Raw genomic sequence first — 25,295 nt, forward strand, 5'->3', positions numbered from 1 at the left:
ATCCAACTATTAATTAGCCGCACGCAATTGGTCGGGTCAAACTTATTGATTACCTTACCCTAAGTTTTCTTGGCAGGAGTGAAACCACGTTTATCACAGGGTTCCATGTCACACGTGAATATGTGTGTGGGGGGTCTTATGACTTATTTACGCCGCTGATTGTTTCTGACATCTGTTGTAATTGACACTTTTCGCAAGGTTCTCTAATGGACGAAGACGCGCAGCAAGACCGCAAAAGCCACTGTCAGACCGCAATCTCTTTCAAACCCCCCCTGCCACACCTTCCGTATCACAATCCATCAAAATATTCTACCCTATCGACGAGGACATCCCTAATGGCTGCGTAGTAAATGGCAGCAATTTCTAGTCGTAGACATACGAGCAAACATTGTTTGCAAAATATCAAATTACATTTGCATTTGATTATGGTTTAAAGGGGGGCAAAGGCAAAGGCAAGTAAAAGGAAAATGATAGAATATTTATCAACACTTGATATATTCAACTAATAAATTAAATGTAATATCTACTGGGATGTCTTACCTATTTTTGCATTATAAGTATAATCCTAAAAGCTTCTTATGCACTTATTTAAAGGTATAACGAGTTTGAGGAATTTTTATAAATGTGCAAGTATTTTAAAATGGTGTTCCTAATTCTTTATTATTTTATTACAATCATATTATTATTCAGAGAATTTACATCTCCAGATTTATAGGTGTCAACAAGTATGCAATAATATTTTACGACTAATTCTCAATGTATATTTTTAGGCATTATTTTAACTGATTAAACCTAGTGATTTCTGATATTTCTCTAAGTGCATTGGTAATGGTGGTATTTCACGAAAATTAAAGCCTGTTTATTCCCTGACGTTCCCCGAATTGCTCAGTAATTTTCACACTCTCTGGCTATGTTTATCTTGGAATCTCCCCAAAAGAGTTCATTAGAAAATACGTATTCCATGCATCCCTGCACGTTGGCAGCAGTGCCTTAATCTAGTCGGGGATATAAATTTAAAATTACATTACGTCTATGTAGTGGCAGAATGGGTATTTGTTGGGCGGTTTGGGTGGATGTGGACTCTGTACTCTGGATTCTGGTGCCATGACAGCACGACAAGCCGGCATCCTCCGCTGGAAATCAACGCCAAATGTGAGTTGCTTTTACAAGCGCCGCGGGTGCCTCCTGACAAGGAGTGAGAGCACCTCCAACCATTCCATCCCATCCTCCTTAGATGGGAGTCCAAACCGAACCCATGCTCGATGTGGCTGCTCGGGCGCCAAGTGCATTGGAATGTGTGGCAGCTGCAATTGTGCGGCAATAAATTATTGTGCAACACGCAGACATCACAAGAGGGGGCAGCAAGCCCACTCTGAACTCTGAACTCCGAACCTCCAACCTCGAACCCCGAACACAAACTGAATGAGTGGCAGGCGGCGGCATGGTAATGAATGCTACGAAAATTTTTTAACAATTTTTTAACTTAAAAATTACGACAGCGCTGACAATTTGCCATAAAAAGCGATGGCAACTGAGGACTGCAGGATGGCGGAGGCTGTCTGAATTTTGTGCTGACTCGACTATGACTCTTATTTGTAGGAGTGCGGGCTGAAAGTGTCTTCTCCTCGTCTCATCTCACCGAATAAATGTAACTCTTGAAATGGAAATTCCGACCAGAGATAGACGCGTGACACGCTTAAGAGGGATTTATTTTTATTTATTTACGTTTTTTAGACTTTAAAGACTATAAATATTTGTAAAAAAATATTTTATTATTATAAAAATATTATTATTATCATTATATTTTAAATAAAAAAGCGCCGGTACAATAAAATTAATGGAACTTTTTTTAGACAGATAGAATATATTTATTGTCATTGCTATTTTTTAAAAATTTTTGAGTGGGTATAAGCTACTAATGAACGTCTCAAAATAATACAAAAAAATATTTAAACTAAAAATGAAACCTTTTTTTATGTGTTATGTTTTTGTTTTTATATGATATGTTTTTTTTATTACTTACTTTTTATTATTTTCCATCTCCAACTGCATATCCACTCTGACTGCTCCGTTGGCATTTTTTCTTTTGTTACACCCATTTGATGTACCTTGAATTCACTTGCGAGAGTGTGTGAGTGTCTGCCTGGCTCTGTGTGAGTGCTGCATGTGTGTGAGCCTGCAATATTTTACTTTGCCAAATGGGGGAGGTTAAGGCTCATTTGTCAAACGTCACGACTTGATGATGCAATTGTTGTTTGTGCCACGCATGTTGTCATTTAGTTTGCATGCAGATTTATGCCCTCGCCAAGTTTATTTAAATATTCCTTTATTTTAAGCCCGATGTTCTTGCTGCCGCCTCTTAATGTTGTTGATCAGCCCATTTATGGCTTATTTATGCTGCCTTTAAAAACAAAAACTCTGTCAACTGTCAGTTGGCATTTTGATTGACAAAAGCTTTTTACCTGCTTTGCGGGGAGCGTCGTATCTTCTCCTTAAGTAAACGTATCGTATTACGACCCCGGCCCCAATTGCTTTCATAGGGGTTAGTTGCCCAAGAATAACACTTTAAGATGTGGGTGGTGGTGGGTCTGGGATTCCACCCCTCGTCAGCCAATGACAATTTATGCGTTTTTAAAGAGTCTGGTTTCTATTTTCCTCCCCCTCGAAATTCCTGTTTATCTTTTCGTTTTTCCCAGTTAACGCTCGCCTGCATTTTGTGGGTGGACCTAAGAAAATATTATTCTTTAATTTCTGCGCTATTGCATTTTTCCTACCTTTGCTATTTTTCCCTTACAATTTTTCTTTTTTGATGCAGCCGACTCGCCGGCAGCCAAAAGGCATAAATTCACAATGGTAAAGTGGTAAAGGAGATGGAGACAGATTTACCTTCGGAAAGTTCTTCCTCATCTCTCTGCCCAAAACTTTGCAATTGGTTTCTACTCTTTTGCATCTCGTTTCTTTTCTCCCTCTCAATTTTTCGTGGATCGCATCGCTTACAGAAATCGTTGCACAAAGTTTGGGGCGCCACACAACTAACTTTGATGCATAAACTTCTGCTTTGCCAGCCGTGGAATGAATGGAATATTTTCCTCTTTTACTTCCTTGGCTTTTTTCTGGCATCTCAAGCTGTTTAATTGTCAGGCAAATTTCGCTTGGTTCATTGAATTCAAAGTAAACTTTGTATTCGGCTGTGGTGGCTTACAAAAAAATGGGGAAAAATATATCTGTCTGGAGAGAATATTGGGGAAAACTCTCAAAGAATTTACCAGTGTGAAATATATATAAAAATTAAATATATTTAATTTTCCTTTATTTATTAACAAATAAAATATGTTAAGATTTTTTAAAGATAAATAAATATAAATTAAATTTTCTAATTTTTTTCCAAATTACTTAATGAACCCCTTGCACACAACTTTTACAACATTTTTCCCTCAAAAGCCTGTTGAAATTGCATTTCAGAACTACTTTGAAGACTGTCAGGCGACTAAGACCCGCTAAGCTCAATGCTGAAAAAGGGTCCCAACTTCAGCCTCCCTCAGAATCCTGGTTGCTCCGCGAATACGTGTAAATATTTTGCCAAGTCTGTTCGGATGGGGCATTAATCATATTAAACAGGAGGCAGGCGTCAGAGGACGGCGGGATTTTCTTTTGTTCCGCTTTATGTGCGGATGTGTACTCGTCATACAGTGCGTATGATTATTACCACTATTATTAATATTATCATGTGCTCGCTCGTCGGCCTGACTTGGCGCCTGGAGGTTGTTTTTGCGGAATACGAGTACGAGCGAAATCCTTCGGAAGGACAAGGAGAAGGAGGCATCGTCATTGCAATTATTTACAAAATCAGAGCACGTCCTGGCTCTGCTTTTATGCGATTACGTGTATGTGTGTGCACTAAAATGCCTTGAGCCGAATCGCTTATTACGCCACCGAAAGGAAGGAGTGAGACGGGGAGAGACACAGTTGTTGACAGCCTCGTTTTCTTTTATATAAGGTAGGAAAAGCTCTTTGAGATCAGCTTGGAATATTTTTATATTTTTGTTTCGGTCATAAAAATATATTTTTATATCGGCATATCCTGCGATTTTTATCGGTTAAAATAAGCCAGCCATTAGTTAGATTAGTTAATTGGAATTGTACATGTTTCTGTTAGGACAAAAGTAATCCAAGGAAAAATATATATTTTGCTGAATATTTCATTAAAATATTTATGTTCCTGAGACAATTCTTATTATAATTTTACGTTGAACAGTAAAGACACAAATCACCCACTTGATGAACAAGTTTATACATTTTGAAGAATAAAAAGTAGCTACTTTATTACTGACAATTTCCCTAAAATGTATTGTCACCCGCAGGAAAACCTTTCAATTACACAATGTAGGAGTCTTGAAACTTTTTGGAAACAATTACGTCAAGTGTTGGAAATTCTCACCGCCCAACTCCATTTTTCTCCGGAATGTATGCAATAAGCCACTTTCCTTAATGACAAGACATTTTCAGATCCTTAGCCGGCAACTTTTTAATTTCCCAGTTTGCCCATCCGGCCACCATTAGCATATAGACAGTGGATTCAAGGATTCCAGGATTCGAGGACTAGAGGCCCGGAGAGAGTGCAGTCATAAAGAAAAGTTTTGATGCCCCTTCCATTCCTTCCATTTATTGTTAAGCCACGCATGCTGTTCCCGTGCAATATCCATTTGAGCCTCAAACTCTTTATGTGAGTTCGGCATGGGGGCCCTATCTATAGGTCTGGCCTCCATCTGGTACCGTAACTTTTGCGGCAGTGGTTTTAATTTAAATTGACAACATCAAGCAGTTAAGTACTTGCAGCGACATTTTAATAGCTTGTAAGCCCCACGAGTACCCAAAACTTCCCCTTAACCGAACGAAAGCTGAGCAAACCAGACCAAACCGAACACCTTCCCCCACCGAACACCCTCCTTTGTCCGGATGCCACGTCAAGCTAAAGAAAATAAATACAACGGACGCTTATTTACATATTCCCAAACGTAAATACGCGCCATTTTTATTTGCTCCACGTTTTTTTTATTTTTGTTCTTCCTTTTTTTAATGCATATTCGGGCACTCAGCGAGTCTTTGCGGGTTTTTTACCATACCCTGTAAATGCGTAACGCATTGGGTAAAATCAAAAAAAAAAGATAATCCCTTAAAAACACAATTTTCATAAAAAAGTTAAATGGTTTCCTTAAGCGCATCACAAACTCATCTACTTATTGGTTTATTTACTTTTAAGAATATTAAACATTTTTTATAAAATCTTGGAAACAATAAATACTTTTTAAAAAATCCTACTTTTATACAAGCATTTCTATTGTTATCTAAAATAATTTCTGAAAAAATGTTGGCCATAAAAAATACCCTTGTTTTATTCCACCATGATTTTAAAGAGTATCCTTCAGGTCGATTGACCTTGACGTTGTTCCTGCTTTTCATTTGATTTCATTCTTTTTTCTGGTCGTTTTTAAGAAAGAATTTGCATAAAGTGAAAACAAGCATTTTAATTTCACTCGACGTAGCAAAAATGAAATGTGCGACAGCATATACGGAGCGGTAGTAAACGCTGCCATTTACCGCTGGCAAACGCCACTCCCGCTGCCGTTTGGCTCCCCAAAAATCCCCAGAGCGTTAAAAAGTTTTGCAAGTGAAAAAAACGCAATGGAAGGTAAGTAAAGGGGCGACAGTCGTAATTGTCGAGGACCAGCCAAAAAGGGAGATATACCGTATAGATAGAGTGGGAAAAAGCGCAATGCCAGCAGACAAAAACAAACCAATTTAAATTAGACGACCCCCGCTGGGTAGATCTTTCACGTTTTCTTTCGGTTCGGGGGGATAAAGTGTTGAAAACTTTTGGTATCAACTTTTGACATTTGCAGTGCACTAAATGGAAATTCTGGTCAGGATTAGCAAAGTGTCCGAAAACGAGTGGAAGCAATGATAAATGTCTGTTCTGGTTGGTCCTTTTTATAGAAATTTATGCACTTCAAAATAAGTAGGAAAAAAATATTTACTAAAAATCCAAAATAAAACGCAAAAGAAAAATAAAAATAAATTCAAATTAAAGTTTTTATGGAATGAAGTTAAAAAACTCATGACAGACAATAAGCTTTTTTTCAAAACCCTTTTTATGGTCGTTCCAGTTTCAGATTTTCAACATTTTTTATCTTTAGTAGAATTAATGTTCTCCCAAAACTAAAAAAATATTTCTCAGTGCCAGAGGTAACATAATGAAAACAATTTCTGGACTGTCCTGCCATTCTCGCTCTCGATTCGGAGACCCGTCCCCATTTAAAATGGGACACATGCCACGCTGGCAGTTTAATATAATTTAAACCTAAACACATACCGTCGGAGACACACATACTATATATATATATGCTATATCAAGAGGTATTTGTCTCGCTTTTGGTCGGCCAGTGAGTTGGGGTTTGTCAAGTAGCCGCCGCGTCTGCCATTTGACGCTCGGTCCCATAAATTACCAGACACTTGGCAGAGAGCGTATACGTAACGAATACCCTCGACCGAAGGCATCTTCACATTTCTGGTTAGTCATTTGCCTGCCCCCGCCCCCCTTCACACATCTAGACACAAAAACAAAACTATTAAGTGGGCATAAAACTGGCTACGGTCCATGTCTATGGGCATTTCCCCCTCAGAGGGCTTAAGGACCTCTTCTGCTTTCGCCAAGAGGCGGGGACAGTTGATGTTTGTTGTTACTGTCGGGCGACCCATGGACTAATGGAATATGCAAAAACACTCCTGCAGATATAAAACAGGCAAAGAGGCTTAATAAATCCCATAGATCCTACATTTAGGCGAATGTTTGTGTTCATGGCCATGGGCGGATCATAAAAACTAAACATTTCAGAGCTTAACCTTAAGATATTGAGTGTGTATTATACTTTACTGAATTTAAAAAAGGAACTATTATTTAAAATTTAATAATATTTAGATATTGAATTCCGATGTATAAAGTGAACTAATTATCTGCTCATTTAACTAAATTACCTACTATTTTCCTACATTTTTTTTTATCGCTAATTTAAATTCAGCTCCAGCTGCAATTGCAAACGTAAATGACTATTTATAGAACATTTATTGGAAACTAATTTGGCATTGATTTCAATAAATTTGCATTTAATTGATCGAACTCGTGTTTTTTTCGTGGCGCATTTCATTGCGCTAATTGACAAAACCGAGCGAAAACAAATGAGAAAGCGCGCTGCGGATGGCAAATGCATGTGCAATGAGCCAAGTTCTTAATTGGATGAACTGGGGAATCCCCCGGCCTTAAAAACACCGTCGATTGAAGTAGAAAAATAAACTTTGCCACCTTTTTGGCGAACTGTGTTTGCCCTCCGTTCGCCAGACATTGTCAAGTGCAAAGTTTATTTCTTAGGCTGGGGAGAGAACGACTCCTGGGACCTTTGGTATCATTCGAGTGGAGTCTTCCTGCCGTTTTCTTCCTTGGAATTCCTTGATTTCGGGGGTTGTGCATTTAGCTGCTCAAGTACCGGCGGGGTAGCTCAAATGTCAAGGATGCGCCATGCAATGGGGGTTGGCCAGGTCTAAAAAGTCAATCACAATTCCCAGTGCAATCACAGCACGCGTATTAATATTTAAAGAGGTCATCGGAATTGGTTTCTCTGTCTTTGAGCCACTTATTGCCCGGGAAAGTGTGCGGGGTTCGAGATAAGACGTAGCAATTTTGTGGCCTGCAATATTTTCCACTTATTTGGCGATTTGTTGCAGCTAAGTGGCAGCAGCAGCAGGATCAACCCCCAGATGTTCCCATCTTGATATATTTTATGTCTGGCAATTTTCCTGCTTCGCCTCTTTTCTCTTTTCTTTTTTTTTATGATTTGTCTCACCATGGATTTCGCTTTCATTGTTGCATTTTTAATGCCTGGCTTGGGATTGATTTCGCATTTGAATTCGCTCGGATTCTCCACCTTTTATTTATGATTTTACGCCAAGGATATGCATCTTGTGGATTCGCAGTGACAGGCAATGTCTGCTAGCCGTCTAGTCGAATGGCAAAACTTGCCTTTTGGCTCTGGGGAAAAGTAAAGTGAAAACTTTCCCTTTTTGTCACTGTCTATTCGGTTCCCTCCGACTGCCGACTACCGACTTCCGTTGAACTCGGCGGCATTTCAATTACGTTTCCCTCGCAATCAATCACACTCAAAGTTAGAAAAGCTCCTCATCCACATCCTGGCAGCCAGAGCAGAGAGTGGAAAAACATTTTGCATTTCCCTCTCTGAGTTATGCTAAGTGATTTGCCCATTGATCATTTGTCTGAAGTATTGGACATTCGGATTTACTCTTGATTTGATAGCGGCGTTGTTAAATAGTTTCAAGGAAATCAAGACAGTATTTGGATAGTGAAAAACAAATTATAACAGAAGAAAAATATTTTTAAATATTGTCAGGGAAATTAAATAGTATTTGGATAGGAAAAAACAAATGATAAAGGAAGAAAAATCTTTTAAAAAAACTAACCAATGTTTTGAAAGATTTTTTAGAAATGCAAGTATACCATTTCTTATTTTAAAATAAATAAATTAGTTGAATTTTTAGTATACACTACAAAAAAATGTCTGATATACAATGATTTCATTAATTTACAATACAATAATTTCAAAATATTTAGTCACGAAACTTGAAGATTTTAAAATTAAACATTTTTATTTATAGCTTTAACTTATAACCCACTATCCACAGATCCTTTCCATATTTTCTTGGGCTAACATAAATAATTCCCCATGGAATCCGGCACTTACCTCGTACAATTTTCTTATAATTTGTTATGCCAGTTGCTGGCCAAACTTTTAATTCCGCAGCAAAACCCGAATGAATAAAATTATGCCAAGGCAAATGAATTAACACTTTTTGGGTGTATATAGTATATACATTCTTTGGCATTGCCACGCCCCTTTCCCCTCTGCCAGCATCCGTTTGCCGCCCCTGTCACCGCTCAACTTTCTGATATAATTCCTGGCTGAAAAGTTTTGTGCCAGAGAGAGTAAAAAAGGGGAAGGACCCCGGCTCAACCGGAACTTCCGTGCACTGCTCAAGTTCTGGGCCGTCGCTTCGCCTTCGCTTGAAAAGAATCTCTTCCGCCCTCCGCCCTCCGCCCCCTTTTTCTTGGTGCTGTGGGCGTGGCGGCAAAATAAATTTGTATTGTTTTGTCTGGGGGCGAGAGGCGAGGCCAAAGAGCAAACAATGCGAGCTGTGAGAGCTCAAAAACCGCAGCCACTAAATGCATTACGTGAGGAGTGGCGGAGGTGGAGTGGTGGAAAAGCGAGGAAAATGGGGGGAAAAGCGGGAAAAGCTGGGTGCCTTCTCCATTTTGCGGCTACAGTGTAACGGCTTTTGTGTGCGGGTGAGTGTGCTGGCTTTGGCATTGTTTTCCTGCACGGATATCCTTAATGAGTGAAACTGGGCTACCGCCGCTCCTCCCTCATCTTCTTCTTCCTCTGTCGAGCAACAGCAGCTGCCACCCACAACCATCATAATTACCCCGCCCACTGGGCACCGCCCACTGGACCAATACCCCCCGAACAACACACCCCCCACCCAGCTGACAAACACACTCGAGGTCCGTGGTACTCAAGAAACTGAATTCCTGGCGGGGGGTTTCTTCGTATCTCTGACCACATGAGCTCATAAATCTTCGGGGGCGGCGGCTGTGGCGCCCCCTGGCGGACGGACCCAGCTTGACGCCGAAAACCACAGTGGCTGCTGAGGTGTCAAAGAATGCGGAAGCTGTCCTCAACTTTTTATGAAATATGGGTGGACAACCGGCACTTCTATTTATAAATGCATTGTGAATTAAACAAATGAGAGCTTAAGTGCTGCCATAAATCATACGTTTAGAAAGTTTTTTAAATTCAATTTTAAATATTTAATGTTTGTTCAAAAATTATAATTACCTTAGAATTTTCAAATTTTAAATAGTAAATTATTTGTTCTAAAAGCCACAGACAAAGCTGAGATAAAACAACAAAAGTTATACAAAAATACAAATATGAGTTTTTTTTGTGAATTTAAAAAAATTAAGTAAATTATTTTAAGTGAACATTTTATGAAATATACAAAATTTTTAGTCTAAATATATTGGGCTTTTCCTTTAAAAAAAAAAATATTTACAGACGTAAATTTAATTATTTATTTACGTTTTCATTTAAATTAATTGTCACACTGTGCATCAGCCCCATCGTTATGGTCGTGTAATTATCATGATGATCACTTTTCAACATTACCAAAGCGAGGAAACTTTTATATTAAAAGTAAACTTATGACAAACGAGCAAAAGAAGGGCAGCTGGAGAAAAAAAAATGGAATCCTGGACAGGACTCGGACAAACACTCTCCCACACACACGTCAGTTCAGTTCTGTGGGGGTGCCCATTGTCAAGTGTAATTTATCATTCAGTCAACGTCCTTCGATTGCAGTTTATCTTCGGAACTTACTTTACTGGGTCGTCACTGTAATTTCTCTTTCCACCTATATCTTTGGCCCCCCAATCTCTCCTCCGGCTTTCCTTTTCGCCCGGTTTCCCTTTTCCCACGAGTAAAAGCAAAAGGAAAGTATATTAGGGGAACAACAAGGATATTCCCTCAGAGTTGTTATTGTCCTGGCTGTAGAATGAATGGCAAATCAGGAAAATCTGACCCCCAGGTTGTTAGTTTTCTTGCAAGGATTTTTAAAGCCAATGGGAGCAAAATAGCAATTAACATGGATTTTGAAGCATCCACCTCAACCATCCAACCTCCTCCTCTTCCCTGCCCGATGTTCTCCTGGTAATAATCGGAAATAATTGAAGAAAAGAAGAAAACAGCAGGGAATGGCAAAAAGAGGATACTTATCGGTCTGAAAAGATAGAAACCGGGGTAAGGGTCACATCCCTTTGAAGGATGTTTGTATGTGCAATTTGTAGCGTTTTAATTGTTGTTTATGTGATCTAGAATACAGGGGGGAATAATATGGTAAGATGGGGGTTTCAGTTTTCCCGGGGACCAAAGTGCACCACCGCAAGCCACTGAGCTAATTTTGATTGCGGTGCATGCGAACGGCAGGAATCAGCAGGTGAACGTCGATGTGATGTCTGTTCCTTAGTTCCTGGGTTCCTAATTAACTATGCCACTGATGTTTGGTTCGATTCAGCAGATTGGCCTCAAATGCGGGTTAGCAGGAAGTTTAAATGCCTAATGCCTTCGGGGAATACAAAGCCCAGGGCACAAGCCATGTAAATTAAGTCATGGGGATAATAAATACTTAAAAAGCTCTTCAAGTTTCTTTGATGGCTTATAAATTAAAAGGCAATGTAATAAATGAATTAATTGAAATGATAGAAAACTTTGATTAGGCACGCTTTATTTATATTTTAATTTTTTATTTATTTTGTTTTTACATTTTTTTAAATAACAAGGGATTTTATTTGTGGGAATTTAATATATGATTGGTTAGGATTATAATATATTTTATTGAAATGAGTAAAAAATTTAATTCTTAGACAGTCAAAGATTTGGAATACTTATTAAAATCCATTATAATTTTTACTGAATAAAAAAATGCATCGGCATTTAACGGTAATTTTTAAAATCCCATTTTTACTCGCTACTTTTTCTGCTTATCAAGTTCTCCCTGTAAATATTTCACCATTCTCTCAGAATTTTTGTAAGCAGTAAGGGAGCACAGGAATTCCGGTGGTAACTCCGAAAATATTGTTTATTTGGCTAATGCGCAGACTCAACACTTTTGCCGGCAGGATTCAGCAACAAATGTTTACGCTCGGTGCTGCGATAATAAACAAACTTGGCTGGGACCAGAAAAAAACTTATTTGGAGTTTAACTAAAAATAAACTAATAAATGTTACTGAACAAAAAAAAATTTTTTTAATTAATTCTAGCTCTGTTTAGTATTTTTAAAGAATTATTATAGACAACAAAGTGTTAAAGCATTTAGACAAACAAACAAAAAAAAAGTAGTGGCATTATCACATGAGGAATAATAATAATTTCTTATCTTTCTTTTAGATTTAAATGCCTCTCTTTTCCTTGATTTTTCCCCCGCTGAAACAGCTGATTTCCCTGCAGGAATTTACTCCGAAAACTCGCCTCTCGATTTCCCCAGGCGAACTACGAAAAGCCCGAACCGCACCGAAGCTTGGAACTCACCACCCCAGCGAACATTGCTGTGGACTGTTCTCGGTCTCCGGTCCAAAGGACCCCGCATATCACGCTTAACACTGCCTGCCGTTCAGTTGAGTTTTGGTTACTGCCGCCAACGGTTATCGAACTGAAAGTGAGCGCGTGTCGAGTTTTTTGGTGGCGTTGTTGGTTGGGCCAACTTCGTGGACGATTGGCGATTGGCAGCAAACATAAACAAACGAAGTGCGTTATTCCTCGGAAGCCAGCTAATTGATATCAGGGACATGCGACGGCTAGACTTTGGCCAAATTTGGCCTGGCCAAAAGGAAGCGGAAGCATTCTGGCCGCAAAATACATTGTAAACTCCAGGGGAGAAAAAAACGAATTGTGTGCGAGAATAGAAGTCGAGTAAAAAATCAAGCACCATATATATATATCTATATTCCTGTGGGAGTCGCCTCCCCTCGCGTGTGTGTGCCGCCGGTGTATATGTGTGTGTGTGGCTGGGGCTGGGCAAATAAATGCTCTTGCTACGCTTTTTTAGCCAGTTTATCTTAAGGCGAAATACTGTAAAAAATTGTAAAATGGATTTACGTTTCGTATTCATCGTTTTCCTGCTCAAGTGGACCCATGCACAAGGTGAGCTCGACAGAAAAAATAGAAAAAACTGAAATACAACTCAAACTGTATAAAAAAAACCCATCCTGGTCATGGATTTCCTTCCTTCTTTCCTTTCTGGGTGTTTGCCCGGCATTCTCTGTTTGTGCAGCTGCCACAACCTCTGCCTCTGAGTGGGTGAAAAAAGGGCTGGAGACAGGGTGCAATTCAAGTGCAATTCAGACGGCCTGCAATTGCAAATATTCCATAGAAAATTGCTCAACAGAGAGAAGTGCAAGCTCGTGAATGTACGACATTTGTATGGCTGTGCGATTCCGTAATGAGTTGCATTTAACTCATCCAACTCACTTGGCCGAGATGTTTTGGGAGCCCGGCATATTTATGATGATTGCCGACAGGTGTTGAATGGGTATAGAGCTTCATGCGGAGGCATCCCCGTGATGTCGGGCTTGAATGCATCTGAATGCTGCTTTATTGATACGACCGGCTGTCTGGGAATCTGCATTCTGGAGTCAGTCGTGTCCCAGAAAGATAAATACTTGAGATTAGTAGATTGATGCCTGTGCTTAAAGTCTTAGAAGTGAAGATATGTATATGCGCTGAGAGTTATTCCCCATTAAAATAATGACGGTTATTCAACTGAGGAAAGAATCTAAATAAAATAAATACTTTAACAAAAACATTTTTGATTTTTTTAAGTAAATTAAACATTATAACAACTACTTTAATTTTAGATAAAAGACTTTTTAAAAAAAATATATTTTTTGGATTAACAAAAATAATATTTATTTTACATTAACCCATTTAAAAGGAAATAATTATAATATAATAGATACTTACTGTATGAATTAATTAAGCTGTACCATAATTAGAACATGCTCAGCTTCATTAGACATTCTGAATTAATTCGCCTGCTCATCCTAACTAATCGTAGCTAAACTTCACTTGCCAGATTAGCATATTTCCTGATTTGCATTTATTGGCCCAAACTCACAGATAACTTTGAGGCATTTCCCGAATCATTTCATCCGCCCGAAAACATACTTATGCCGTAATGCATTGATTACTTCCTCCCCAAAAACTTTTGCCAACTATAATTCATAACTCTTGCTTATCTCACCATTAAGTTGTAGCCATCAAATGGGAATTCCCGTATGTGGAAAACTTTTGTGCCAGACGCAAAACAATTTCCGCTGCTTTCAGCCCAAACAAATTAGTGGAAAATGTTTTGGCAAGAAACGAGAAATGAGAAACGAGCCGGGGAAACAGAGAATCGGGGAATCCCCTCGGGCTGGCTAACTAACCGAAATGAGTATGAATTCGAGTCGTGGGTCTGAATACAAGTGACTACTCTGGGCCATGACTCAAGCGGACTGCTTTTGTTGCATAAAATATGCGCATTTAATAAGGGGGCTTCCCACACTCCACCGCCCCCCGAAAAAGTACTGAATGAATATGTAAATGTTGGCCCACAAAAAAACATTTTCGGCCCCGGCCACAAATGATACAAAAGATATTTCATATTTTCCGTAGGTAGGTTGGTATACGAATATGTGTGTACATTTCCCTTTTTGCTGCTGTTCAATTTGCGTTCTTTACGCTTGGCTCTCCTTTTTTGGTTAAGGGCATTTTTATTATGTAGTTCATGCATGTAAACGAATTCAATTGAATAATATCCTGTCATTTTGTTGTTACATCCTCTCCGGGGTACCCATTATCCCCATCCCCCCTCCCCTTCTCATGCCACCACACCGCGGAATTCTTTTTCCCGGCAACTGGAACTCCCCTCGTTTGGCATGTCAAAATTTTTATCAGCGCACAAAATCCGCCAATGCAGGATGAAGGATATGGAGGAGTGAATAAATAAATCCCGACAACACGCGTGTATCTCCATCCTGCTCCTGCGGATCCTCTGTCCCGCTCCCTCTTCTCCCCCCAAAAAGTATGCAATAAATTTCAAGCAAAAAATATATTGGCATTTTGGGTTGGCTGCTTTTCTGCGTGTGTGCACGGTGTATCCAATAAAAGAAAATTAAATACTTTTGGCAAGAGATTTTTCTTTCAGTAAATTCAACAGTTCCTCTGTAAATGATTTCAATGTATATTATAATGGATTTGGATTTTTTTACGAGCAAACATTTTAACCCATATTATTTTCAATGGTATCAGGTGGATTATAATAATTTTCATCCTTTAATATTTTTTTATATTTTACAAATGTTCTTTAGTAACCAATTTGTATTTTACCAGCTGCATTTTTCTTACTTTAAATCATAAATAAACTTTAAATTTTGTTGCGGAATAGATAACATTCTTTTCACGCCTATTTCGCCATATCTGTTACATATCTTAGCCCAATTTGTAAGCCATTTTCGCATAACGGCTCCCAGTTGTTTGCCATACTTTTCGTTTCTCAACTTTTGCTCAACTTTGCTTAATTTATAAATTATGCATTTTGTAGACTACGTTACCAGGCAATTATCATTTTCCTTGGGAAAATTGTTAGGCCGCTTGTTTTGGTCTTTCGCTCATTTTTGGAAGGCCCCCAAAGAAAGTAGGCTACGCAAAATTAATTTCTTCTGTATGTTTTTGCCCGTGCTCCCCGGCATGTGCGTGTGCTTATTTATTTGGCTGGGATTCAAGAAAGGACTCTCTGCCCGGTTGTCTTATATTTTTGGCCCTCGTGCCTGGCGGCTAGCAAAAGCAAAGGGCATAAATTTATTTGGCAAAAACAGGCTCAGGAGCAACCGAAACGGAGGAGCAGGAAAAAAGTTTTGCAGACCGGAATATTAATGAGTATTTAACCTAAATTGTTGCTGCCTTTGATAAGTGCCATGAAATATTCCCCATGTACCAAGGCAGCCGAATCTATTTTTGCCCTTTGTCCTGCGGCATCAATGGCAGACAGGAAAACTTGCCATATCTCTGCGGAATGTGTGGGCCCTCCCTTCGCTCGTTGCTCAGGCATTAAATTACTTTAAGAGAAAGGGGAAAAAAGGGTTAAATTATTTTAGATGCCCAAACCCCGGAACCCAAGCGCTTGCCTTTAAGACTTTTCTACGAAATAACTCAAAGGACCTGCTCGAATTTTGCTCTTTTGCGACTTCGTTGTCGGTGCCAGGAGAATAGGTATTATTTGACCAGACTCGAGTTAATTGAAAGGGCGAAGGTATTTATTCCTGTAGGGAAAAGGACCCGGCCAGCAAGTAATAAAGTAATATGGAATTAATTTGGAGTCCATTAAATATAGAAATATTTTGGAAATTGACAGCCAGCTGGAAGAGAGAAAATATTTACTTGGGAGTTTAACCGTAAACACAGTGGTAATTGACTAGGGAATATTTAAGAAAGTGGAAAGAAAATATTTATTTATTTTAAATAAGAAAATATGTAGAATCTCCTAAAATAAGTTACGAAATTATTGAAAAATAGTTAGTTTTAAGCCCATTAACAAATCGCATATTTATTTAGCCAATTTCTACTGCCTTTAATTACCAGCAATTACCAGTTTCCAGTTGTATTCACAACGTTGGCCCTGGCAAATTGTAATTTATCTTAGCCTTAGGCCAAAGGACAATTCGGGCAGATAGTCCTATTGCAAACACACAGCCACACATTCAAACACGAGGGAAAATTTTAATTAATTTCTGCATCAATTGAACGGCTGTCATAATACAAATAAAAGAGATGCGCACAAAAGCACACAGAGATTCTTGTTTATTTGTTTGTTGTTGGGGCAAACGCACTAAGCAAACAATGGCCACAAAAGGACATGCAGGACATGCCATTCAAAGCGAACTATGTGTGGGCCCAATCATAATCGCCATATTTTGATTAAGTTAATTAAGCGATTTCTCGATGTCCATTGCTAATCCCGTCTCCCCTTCCTTCCTTCAGCGATTTCCCGCTGAGCCTCCTGAGCTGAGTGTTTGCCTTGTGAAAACATAATTCATTTCATTATTATCCAAAGTGGGCCAACAACAATAGAACAGCGGGTAACAGAAACTGCAACAGCCACAGCAAGGCCAATAAAAATAACAACAGCACGGAGCGGGGCAATTGAGCCTAATGAATTGCCATAGTAAACGTGGCTAGAAGCAGCTGCCAAGGCGCTCAGAGGCCATCAAAACTTTAAAGTGCTCCGGTTTGCCATTAAAAACGGGGGAAGCGAAAAAATTAACACTGGCAGAAATACGGAAACAAAAACATCAACAAAGGCCAGGAGTGTTTCCGAAATGAGCCAACGCGAAACTTTTATGCTCTCGGTGGGAACGAGAAAGTTTGGAAAAGCATGTTGGGAAATTGGTTATTATAATGAAGCCACGAAAAGAATACTATCACTTGGTTAGTGTTTTAAAACTACAGCGCAAACATAAAGTTATATTCCCGGGAAGACAGGGATAAGAAGTTTTTCTAAATGAGATGAGGTTAAAAATGGTTTAACTCGGTATTGAGATGAAAATCACTATGGTTCTACAATCCCTAGTAAAAGGTGCCTAAAAGTAGGCAGTAAAAAAGTCGAACTGCAAAGATCTCCATCAGACTTCCTTATGCAAAATACATTGATGCATACTTTTAGGCATGCTTATGAGAGATTATAAAGCAGTAGTTTACAAAAAGAGATTTCGCACATTTATAAAACTTTTTCTAAAGCCTCTCCAGCCGACTGTACCCTTTTTAAAAGTAGAGTGCCCGAATATGACGACATAAACAAGTGTTGAACATATTTTTTACGACAAGTTTGATATTTTCCAGCCCCTTTTCCCTTTTTTCCACCGATCTGCCAGTTTGCGGCGCCGTCAAGTAATCATAAAGCTCGGCGAAGGCGGCGAAAAAAAACTGAGTGGAAAAAACAAGAATGCCATGCGGTCAGTGATGATGTCTGGGCACCGCCATTCACCAATCCACCCAACCACCTCCTTGTCCGCATTCCTCGCGCATTTTTCAAATACTTACCCTTTAACCCGTGGAAGTCGAGGAAGCCGGAACGAAAAAGGGTCTCTGGACCTGCGGACCAAGTGTCATTGACATTTTAATGTGCTAATGAAGATGACGACCCCAAAAAGCGGAAGAAAAATGCTTAAGTTCATAATATAATCAAATTGTTATAAAAATAGTCGGCGGTGGCCAGCTTGACAGGCTCCGTCGCCTTGCTGTCCCCAGCTTTTTTGTAAAATTGTAATTTTTCCCACTGCCCTCTTGAGCGCTTCATTATCGTCATTGCATTTGCTGGCTTTTTAGTTGATTTTTATTTTGTATACCCATTTTTATATAGCTGCTCAAGGACTTGCGGTGTTTATGGGTTGTTGCAATTTTATTTATTTATTTTGTGGCTTTTTTCTTCGTCGCATTGTAGGTCCTTCTTGGTGCGCTGGCAGTCAATTATGTCAAAGTTGTCAATTCATGAACGAAAATTGCAGGGCGTTAGCGTAAGCTGCTTTTGTAAAAGGCTGTCTCTTTTTATTTTACCTTTTTTTCTAGCAAAGTGCAGAGAATGTTAAATGTAGGTTATAATTTTAAGTGCAGCAAATGGAAGGGCAGAAAGGAAAAAAGATTGAGTGGCTCGGGCGTAGAGAGCAGCTGACAAACTCAAATTGAAGGGGGCGTAAAAGTTTGCCCTTTAGTGCATTTGAATTGGCTAAATAAACGGAGTTGTAGTAATCAAGAATGAAGTTTTTAATTGAAGAACTCCATTTCCGTAATAGTTTTTGAATAAAGAATTATTTAGAAATGTTAAAGTTGTATTACAGTAGGCAAAAGTCTTTTTCAGAAAATATATCTTAAATTTCAACAGCTTTTTCAGCTATTTAAATATTCAACCCGTTTTTATAACCCACTGGCAATCTGGAGCTCCATTAAACTTTAAGTCGAAAACTCTTATCAACCCCTATCCTTAAGCGGATTCATCTCGGGGCCACTTAAATTTTAAATGCCATTTGTTAACCCCTTTTGCCGCCTTTTTATGACTTATAATTTTTGCCAACTCATTGCCTTCGACTTGGCCGAGGAAAATCGCAGCTACACTTTTCGACTCCAGCATTTGTTGCGCCGGAAATATCCAAGAAGTCTGCATAATTTATCAATGTCAAAGCTGGCCCAAATGATGAACGCCCGAAAATTGCCAGGACAGCAGATTGTAGCCAAGCCCATTTCATTGTCCTTTCTCGGCGAATCGATAAACTGACTTGTTGCCCTGCAGAGGAGGCCATAAAATTTGAGCTTTTTAACAAGCAAATCGAATGAAAGGCCGACGACAGGGATATTGTTGATATGAGCGCCAAAAAAAAAATAAGCAAGGCAAAGAAAAGAAAAGAAATGAAATGAAAAGGACATGCCTGCTGACCCGAGTCCAAGCTGCTTATCAATGGCCTAAGCTAAGCATTCCATTCCATTTCAGGCCCCTCTTTTGTTGACTTACCTTTTGTGCGGGCCAGTCAGGACATTTTATATTTATTAAAAAAGAGAAGACGGCCGAACTTTCGCCTCGTTTCTGGGTTTTTTGGGTAATAGGCATCCGGTCATAAAAACATGAATTGTGGCTCTTAGCAGCAAATCCAATTGGGCATAAATCGGCTTTGTCGCCAGCACATGAGATGGATCCTTCCTCTCAGATAGGTCCTGGTCCTTTTGTCAACCTTCCCCTTCGCCTTCCCCCGGAAAATACCACCTCCCCAGTTTCCTTTTAGGTTCTCAGGTTCTGGCTCGTTTTATGGCTTTGCTCGGCTCTCCATTGTAGGCTTTATTTTATGTGCATTTAAGCACAATGCGCTTATTGACTTAATGACAAATGTAGTTAGGCAACACAATGACTGACAATGCACTGCGAGAAATGTGGCTGCTAAACGATGAGATGGCAAAAGTGCTAGGCATTTTGATTAATTACTTGTTTATCTCTGACATTTATATTTATTTACGCATTTTTGCGATATAAAGTGACATGAAGAAGTGGTTTTAAAATACCTTATTACATAAGAACACACAAATCACTTCAAATTTAAAAGCCCTTAAAAAGGTGTTTAAAAGTATGCAGTAAAAAAAATTAAGTTGACTTTCGGAATGAAATCATAGAACTTCCGTATTCCAATGTTTTTGTTGCATACTTTCAGACATCTTTATAAATAACTTTTAAATACTAATGATTTTTCTAGGTATCTCGGATATAAAATTGTAAGATACAAAATAAATCCTTTGTGACTGTATTACACATTCGGGCAGTGTTTTTCCAGTTCCTGTTCCCGATTTCCATTCCCGTCGCCCGTTTCCCGCCGCCGTTAACGTTTCTCCTGCTGTTTGTGAGCTTGAAAGTGCTTGAGTTTCCTATTATAAGAGACTTAACTGAAATTGCATTGTGGCCTGCATCCTGCACTTGTCACCGCCAGCACCCCGAGCTATTTTCTTCTTCATTCTCTGCTGCTTTTCTCAAGGATGTTGACAAATTTACAAACGCGAAAGTGAATTTTCTTTCAATTTTGTTGCAACGACAGCAGCCAGGAGCTGCTTATTCCGATCGCCTCTCCCTTTCTCTCCGCCTGGTGGCATCTCTTTCTCACGAAAACCCCCACGATTTTCCCTTTATCGCCTGCTTTTCCTAACAGGCAGGCAGGATGCGCGCCTAAGTAGTTTTTGTATAATTGCACTCGTCATTGTCGCCGTCGACATCCTTGTTGGGTATCCTTTTACCCCTGTCTCCTTCGCACCCCCTCGGTTCTCTCTTTCGCTCCTTCGTAAAAGGTTGTCCCGCGGCAGTGACAACAACAGCAATTAAGGAATGTTAACAAGCGCACTTTTCAACTTTTGCTCGCGGCCCTCTGTTGCACTTCAAAGGTGTGCCGTCTGTGTGCTTTTCCCTCGATCTCTGTGTGTGTTTGCGTGCCACGCCCTTCCGCCTCTTATCTGCGGCTTTGTCAGGATAAAATCGTATATGCACATCTTATTTTTACCGCTGATTGGTTGTGAATCGATGTAAAGTTGATACCCTATAATATATTTCAGTAAGCAATATTATTTTTAAAACGTAAATAAAGAATAGTAGTTATTATTAAATATTCTTGACTATTTGCAAGTTTAAAAAATGTCTAAAACACCTGTATAAAACCTGAAATTCACTTAGTCTTTATATATTTAATACAAAACTTTAGCCAAGATATAATTTCTTAAGAAACTTATGACAAATGAGAAAAAACCACCTTAAATATGGACAGAAACCCTCAAAAGCACCATTAAAACCGATTCGCTAACCCACTTCAAGGTACTCAACCCTAACTCCTGAATTATTCATAAATCCATACACTGTAACCCAGTTGCATTCTCAATCAGACAATGATTGACACATCGCCCATGAGCACTTAGTAAACGCTGCCAATTAAAAATCAATTTCAACAGGTCATTCCACTGCCACCCTTAATCTAACAAATCTGAAAATAATTGAAAGTTTGCAGCATAAATCCCAAAAAACAACTAGTCGCCCGAAGCGAAACTATGGCATAGTTTTAAAAATTCCCCTGTTGACAATTAAGTTAAGCAGAAAGCACAACAAGCAGCCCGAGAAGTCCGAAAAACAAAACCAGTCGCAGACATAACAGAAGCAAAACAAAAGCCAACTGAAATGCGTCAAAGGCACGCAACCCTAAAAACCGAAAAAGGATAAGGAACGAAGGGGAATGGGAGGTGAAAGGAGCGTGGGTGGGTGACAGATATTTTCACCCACCCATGAGAAAGGAGGAAAACTGGTTTCGGTTTCGGTTTCTGCTGGTTAGCAACCCTAATTTACTTTTAATAACTTCATAGGCAGAGCTCAAAAACGGGCAAAAGGGTGACTGAGGGGGAGCATTAAAAGTGTCCTTTTTCACATGGCCGGCGACGAGGACGAATGTGGCGGCGTTAATTTCGATTTTGCTTAACGAGGGTTAAATGCCTGCCCCACGCCAACGCCAACAGTTTAACGCAACTTGTCAGAGTTTGTCAGCGGCAACGACGGCCAACTGGGCGTATGAGCGATATCGATAACGATAATTACACATGCAGACATGCGTCCCCACCTCTTTCCTTTTTTGTATCACATCTCCCACCTCTGCAACGCATTCAGGTGAAAAATTCAATTTGCAACGTGCAGATAGGCCCGCCAGGCCGAACATGTCTAAGTGTGCGATTGGGTTTCGCTTGGGCTGGTATTTCCACTGTTTTTCTTTTTTTGTTGGTGGGGGAATGGAAACTTTATAGGAGAGCCATTTGGTATTTGGATGGCTCGTGGCTGGGGGCGCATCAAGTGTGCGGCTGCATGACTGAGTGACTTTGCTGTCAGAACATAGATTTGTGATGCAAGAAATGCCGAAAAAAAGGAGTCAAGGAAAACGCAACCAAGAAGTAGACACATGACAAGCTCAAGTGTGTCGCAAGCATGGATGACATCGTGTCACGTTGAGGGGACAGCTAGAGGCTACATGTTGGACAAAACAGAATGCATTTATATCTATAATTAAATTTAAAAGCTATGTCTTAAAAGAAAAATTATCAGTATTGGTCCTTCGAGCCGGATTTTGCATTTTGATTTATCGGTGTTGCGGTAAATCGATAAAAGAGCTTCCAACTGCCATCTCTAATCGTTTTAACAGCTGCAGACAGGCGAAGCGAAGACGAGCGAGAAATCGAAAAGACACAGCCCAGAAATCGCAGGGGGAACCAGACTTTGACTGACTGAAGCGGAACTGTGAACGCCAGATTCTGTGATTTGAAGCCATGTTCGGGTGGTGGCGGTGGTTGTGATGACGCCTTTGCCGGTTTTCTAGCCTCAGATTCAGTTTCTGCTCCATCTGCAGCTCCTTTCTGTTTCCATTTCCATCTTCGTCGACCAGCCAGCCCAATGCCAATGCCATTTCCACATTGCCTGCTTTTGACAGTCGTTTTGCAAACACGTCGAAGCCATTAAGACAATCATGCGTTCTCTCTTCTCTGCTCCCCAAATCCCCATTCTACTCCATCAAGGGTATTTTTTTCATCCGGAATGCTCCTTCTGCTCACACTTCTCATTCCAAATTCTGCAGATTTCCCCCCTCTTCAGGACTTTTTTTATGTGCTGGATTGTTTTTTGTTTTTGAAAAATGGCTGTCGCGTCACTTCTATTGTGTTTTTGAGTGTTTGTCCTTCATTCTCCTCATCTGCCTCTCGCTTTCGTCTGTTTGTCACAAAGATTTATGCGTTGCAATTTACACAGGGACAAAAAAACGTAGAAAAAATATAGGAGTGCGGCAAAAATGTTTGCCCAACGCTTAGATTGAGTGGAAGTCCTTTTTGTGGGCACTGTGTAGGTGTCGAAATGGATTCCAATACTGAAGAAGGACTCCTCTCGCACCCACCTCCTCCTTTTTTTTTTTAGCTGTCTCTTTCGAGGGTTTATTAAGTCTAGTGGGTGTGTTTTTACGGAATCATTTATTACTGGCTAGTATTTATTCATTGGGGTGTTGAATTACGTGAGTGGTTAGGAAATTCATTCAGTTGTTTTTATCCTGATAAATTGATTTAACCACTTTTACAGAATAACGTTAGAAATGTTCTCTTTATTTAGGTATGTATGAATTCTTTCCACTTTATAAATTTTTTAATTTTGTTTAACAACGCTATTAAGCCGGAAAGTTATGTTGCCATGAATTTTAATCAAACTTTTGCAACCCACCGAAAGCAATTCAAAATAATATTCCGGCTGGCAGAGAAACTTAATGACTTATGAGTGGCATAAAACGGGGCCGAAACTAAATTATCCCATATTGCAAAGAGGCCCATGTCACACGCCCATGAAACACCCCAAAATGGAAAACCTCTCCGAAACCCCGAACCGAAAAATAAAACGCATTGCAGCATAAAAAGTTTCAGGGGCCATAAAAAGCCAGGGGACAAACTAATGAAAGGAGATGGAACTTTCCCCAATCGTTATCACAACAAAAAACAAGGATAACGGGGGACAGGACTATAACGACAGATTGAACCCTTCGCTTTTAATGCAATTAAGTTTAATTGAAAATTTTCACTCCGAAATTATGAGGCGAACGTGCGAGTGGAAGAGAGATGCCAAAGGCAAAGGGAGCTTCGGCAATCAGGCAGATAGAAATTAACATGAACACACTGTTATGGTGGAGTGCCACATCCTGGGTGCTTGGCACGTAGTCGTCCTTTCGTCCTGACTGAAAGCAATCAAGCGTTCAAATCACTAGCCCCAAAAAGCCCAAGTTTTCTTTGATGCTGCGTGATGGAGGGGCGGAAAACGGGGCGTGGTTACCCGGCAGGACTTTATTACAAAACAAACAACGAAGCAACAAAGTGAGAGACAGGAATATCTCCTCTCCCCCTTCGGCATTTAACTTATCTTTTATCTTGATTGCTGTTGACGATGACAGGGATAATGATGATGATGGCGCCTGCTCATGGTGTCCTTTCTGTCCGCCGTCCACCGATTTCAGTTTCACCTGTTCCCCGGGATAGGATTTGTGTTTGAACAAGCGAATGGCGCTTGATTTTAATTAGCATTTGACACAGCAGCTTGACAGCTGGCAGATCCTTGACTCCTGGCTCCTTTTTCCCAGTTGCCTGTAATGCTGCTGCTCCTGCTTAATGAGCCATCACCCGACTGGAATTGCAAATGTTCCCGTGTGCAAATAAAAATATCCTTGTGGCTCCTGGGGACCAAAAAAGAGTGTAGCGAATTCCCCCCGTAACATTTTACGCTCGACAAAGTTTCCGAACACGAAAAAAAGTAGTTGCTACCACTAGAAATTAAACTTGGAGTAAAGTTGAATTCCTTGGAAATTCACTTGGGAGAGATGTGAATTAATAAGGATTTTAAAGAAGGAATTTAATAGCAAGGAGAAAGTCTTTAATTTAAATCTATAAATGCTTTGTAAAAATAAAAGGAAGCTCGGTCAGAACTTCAATTTCACAAACCTCCCTCAATGCATTTGCAGCTTCAACTCAAGCTCGACTATAAAGCCTGCACACTTTTGCCAGATAGATCTAACTGGGAATTGTAACTGGGATAACTGACACTTTCATCCATCCACCCACAAACACACATGGACATAGATGTGGAAGCCCATCCAAGGATTTGTCACCGGATGCGCTGCGCCGGAAAATTCAATGTGAAAACTTTGCATTTGCCATGTGCGATGTACGAAAGTGTTTTCTGTGTGGAAGGATGGGAATATGGGGTGGATTGTGTGTTTTTGCAGGTGGCATAGTGTCAGGTATGGCTGGCTGGAGACTAAGCTGCCGTTAAGGCTCCAACTGGAGCCAAAACCCGAGCCAAGTGCAGTTGCATCCACCCGGATTCATACATATGTATGCCAGATATTGGACACATGCTTTTTCCAAGGGGGAAAATGGGAAAGCGGAAGAAGAGGGCCTACCAAAAAATGTGGAGCAATAGTTGGCAATGATTCTCTGTAGACAAACTAACCCACATGTGGGAGCAGCAATAGATATGCACAAGGCAGTACACAAGGAAAAATATC

General features: G+C 39.8%; 1 protein-coding gene across 1 annotated transcript in view; it reads left to right on the forward strand.

Annotated features, from left to right (window-relative positions):
- Positions 1-12,298: 12,298 nt before the first annotated feature.
- Positions 12,299-25,295, forward strand: part of robo3 (roundabout 3) — a 42,891-nt gene continuing 29,894 nt past the window's right edge. The window contains exon 1 of the mRNA XM_017142302.3: positions 12,299-12,819. Within this exon, the coding sequence (XP_016997791.2) occupies positions 12,702-12,819 (118 nt within the window). The 5' untranslated portion in view covers positions 12,299-12,701. The remainder of the gene's footprint in view (positions 12,820-25,295) is intronic.

This window comes from Drosophila takahashii, chromosome 2L, assembly GCF_030179915.1.
Source record: "Drosophila takahashii strain IR98-3 E-12201 chromosome 2L, DtakHiC1v2, whole genome shotgun sequence".
Taxonomy (NCBI): domain Eukaryota; kingdom Metazoa; phylum Arthropoda; class Insecta; order Diptera; family Drosophilidae; genus Drosophila; species Drosophila takahashii.